The sequence below is a fragment of the Egretta garzetta genome, unplaced genomic scaffold (genome assembly GCF_000687185.1).
Source record: "Egretta garzetta isolate BGI_Z169 unplaced genomic scaffold, ASM68718v1 scaffold23, whole genome shotgun sequence".
NCBI classification, from domain to species: Eukaryota; Metazoa; Chordata; class Aves; order Pelecaniformes; family Ardeidae; genus Egretta; species Egretta garzetta.
In genome coordinates, this window is record NW_009259237.1 from 2,323,455 (window position 1) to 2,326,359 (window position 2,905).

At 39.7% G+C, this 2,905-nt stretch overlaps 1 protein-coding gene across 1 annotated transcript in view; it reads left to right on the forward strand.

Moving 5' to 3' along the window:
* The window catches only part of LOC104123651, a 5,294-nt gene extending 2,389 nt beyond the window's left edge, over positions 1-2,905 (forward strand). Inside the window, exon 2 of the mRNA XM_035891528.1 lies at positions 416-2,905. Coding sequence (XP_035747421.1) covers positions 416-1,991 — 1,576 coding nt within the window. The 3' untranslated portion in view covers positions 1,992-2,905. The remainder of the gene's footprint in view (positions 1-415) is intronic.

Consider the following 2,905-nt stretch of genomic DNA (forward strand, 5'->3'; position numbering starts at 1 on the left):
CAGTCTCGTCACCAGTTAAGAAATATGATTAACAGTGAGTGCATTGTGTCTGTTTCTTTAGGAAAAGATGAGACCTCTGTGATTTATTCTATGAATCTTCATTTGTTTAAAAATCTTCTGTTCTTCAGTAGAGTGCAAAAGACTTATTTCTGAGTTTCTCTAGTTTGACTAAAATGATTTTCTTACTGTCTTCCTTTTTCAATATTGATGCTCTTAGCCAGTATATCAGCAGGTTTAAACTGGCGTAACTTCACTGAAATTAATGTGCTATAGCAAACCTATAATGCTTGAGAGGCTGACAGAATAATGCTGATAGAAAAGCCTCACTCACTCTTGATTCAAAATTCAGACTTTTAGGAACATAGCTTTTTTAAAGATTTAAGTCATTTTTGAAGTAGTTTTGATTTTTGGGAAGTCTTTCACACTTCCCTCCACCCCACCTCCCACAGTCTTCATCTGTTTTTCAATGTTGCATTCTGTTTCAGACATTCACCGGTAATTTTGTCTACTATATTCAATCTGTGCTCCCAGATGACATTGTAAAAACAGTACTGGAGAAAATAGGTTACATTGCAACAACAGCAACAGAGTTTTCACTTGTCAAAAAGAGAAACAATGAGGAAACAAAGCAGACTGCATTTGAAATATTCCTGGCAAGAATTGAGTGTGAAACCATCCTCGAAATGACAAATGAAGAAAAACATGGCAATTTGGAGAAGACCCTACAGAAGAGAACACAAATGCACCGGCATCATGGAGATAAGGACAAAGAAGATCAGACACCCCAGAGAGAAGATGCTGAAAATCTAGAAAATAAAGAAAACAGTGAGACATCTCTGTGCCTTGCTACTCAACAGAAGTCTTCAATGAATAGCAGTATATCCTTTGAAGCTGCTGGGAATCTGAAGATCAAAGATGACATGCCTCAGTTAGCAGTTACTCAGTCCACTAACAGGCTTCAGGAACACCAAAGGCAAGTCATTAATACCGTACATTTTCCGGGCAAATGCTCAGACAGCGAGGACTTCTTGATCAAATATAGTGACATTGTCATAAGACAAACACCTATTTTCAGTGAGAATCTTTCTCCAAAAGCTTTTGAAAAAAAGCCAAGAGCCAGTCTAAGTGAAGAATGTGTTTTGGCAGTCACTGCAGAGTCAACTGCAAATGAGATCAGGCCTGTGCCACTCTCACCAGGAGCAAGCGGTCCGCCAGCCTTTGCAATATTTGCTGACAGCTCTTGTGACAGCAAAACCACTTTGGAGTACAAAGCTCAAGAACTCCCCGAAGAATCAATTGAAGCAGAAATTAACGAGGCCATAAATTGCATAGACCCGGACCCTGCAGATGAACCCAATGAGCTGAAGTCTCTGCCATACAAGGACATTGCCTCTGTCCAAAACTGCAGTGTCCCTAGAGAAGAGGAAGTTTGTGAGCTGTCTTTAACCTTCACAAAACTACAAAGCAAGGACGCTCAGGAAGACCTTATGTATCCAGTAGAGGAAACAGGCCAATCTGAGTCAGTATCATATGCAAGTACAAGTGACAGGCATGTAAGAGAATTTAATCACTCCAAAATAAAACATACATATCTGACTAATGCTCAGATGCAGAACAGAGCAGCTGCACATATTGAGCCATCTTCAGATCTATGCTGTACTACTGGGAACCTGGAGGATTCTACTACTGGTTCTGATAGCAAGAGACTATTAATGGACACTCCTAATGCACATACAGCTTCCGAGTGCTTCAGACACATTAGAGAGCCCCCTAATCTCACCTACATTCCACCACAAAGTATTGATGTTCGCTCTTCACGTATAAGAAGGACCAACACACAGGGCAGAAGGAACCTCTTGCAGCCTGAGCGTGACTGTCACGAATCCAGTGAAATAAAGCTGGGGAACTACAATTCAAAAGTGAATGAAATCCAGGAGCCTTATGTCATTATTGACAAAACTGACCAAGGAATGTTATGCCATCACACTTGATACTTCTTTATTTGTAAGCTGCCTGGGCTTTTTCCTCTCACTTGTGGCCTTGATCATGCTTTCAAGGCAATGATTAGCTTTGTCAAAACAGCTTAAAAGGAAAAAAAAAAACCCACCACCACTGCTTTTGGACAGTAAAAAGGAGAAGTAGTTGAGCAAATTCTTAATGGCTCCTTCTCATCTGGAACTTCTAGCACTGAAACTTGAATGGTCACCTTTCTAAAGCCTTGACAACCTCCTTAAATTTAAATCCAATTTAATTCATTAGCCAGATTCCTTCTGGCTGTACTTAATGCCAGACAGGTTTCTTCAGTTAAGCATACTTTTTTTTTTTTTTTGGTGGTTTACAGGCCTATTCCTGGAGTATTCTTCAAGTAGAGCATGCTGTACAATGATAGAAACAGGTAAATGTTTCTAAACTGGAAGACCCAACTTCATAGCTTTACAAATGCTATACTGGAGTGTACTTCTATTATCTCATTATATTCCTATGAAGCTGTGCTCTGAGCTAATCTTGCTCGTTTTCAGTTGAAAATAAGTTTAGAAACTTTGATAACATTCCTTTAGGCTTAAAGAAGGCAACAGCCCTGTGAACACTTTTGGTTTTATTTTTGCATTAGGAGTATCAGTTTAGATCTTATAGAGGCAATAACCTATACCTGTCTCCGCCTATTACCAGGTATTTTTTGTGGCTGCCACTACCACATTCAAGAGCATTGTAGCCATTCACTGATACCAGAAGGGGGAGATTCAGCTACTGCTGCCATTCCGCTTGCTCCCATGTTCCTGCCACTTAACACTGAACCAGCTCTGGAGTTCACTGGACTTTTCTGTAAGCCAGTTCATCTCACTAAAAAGAAAAAAAAAAAAAAAAAAACAAAAAACAAAACTCTGCCATTTTAGTGGCAGGAAAA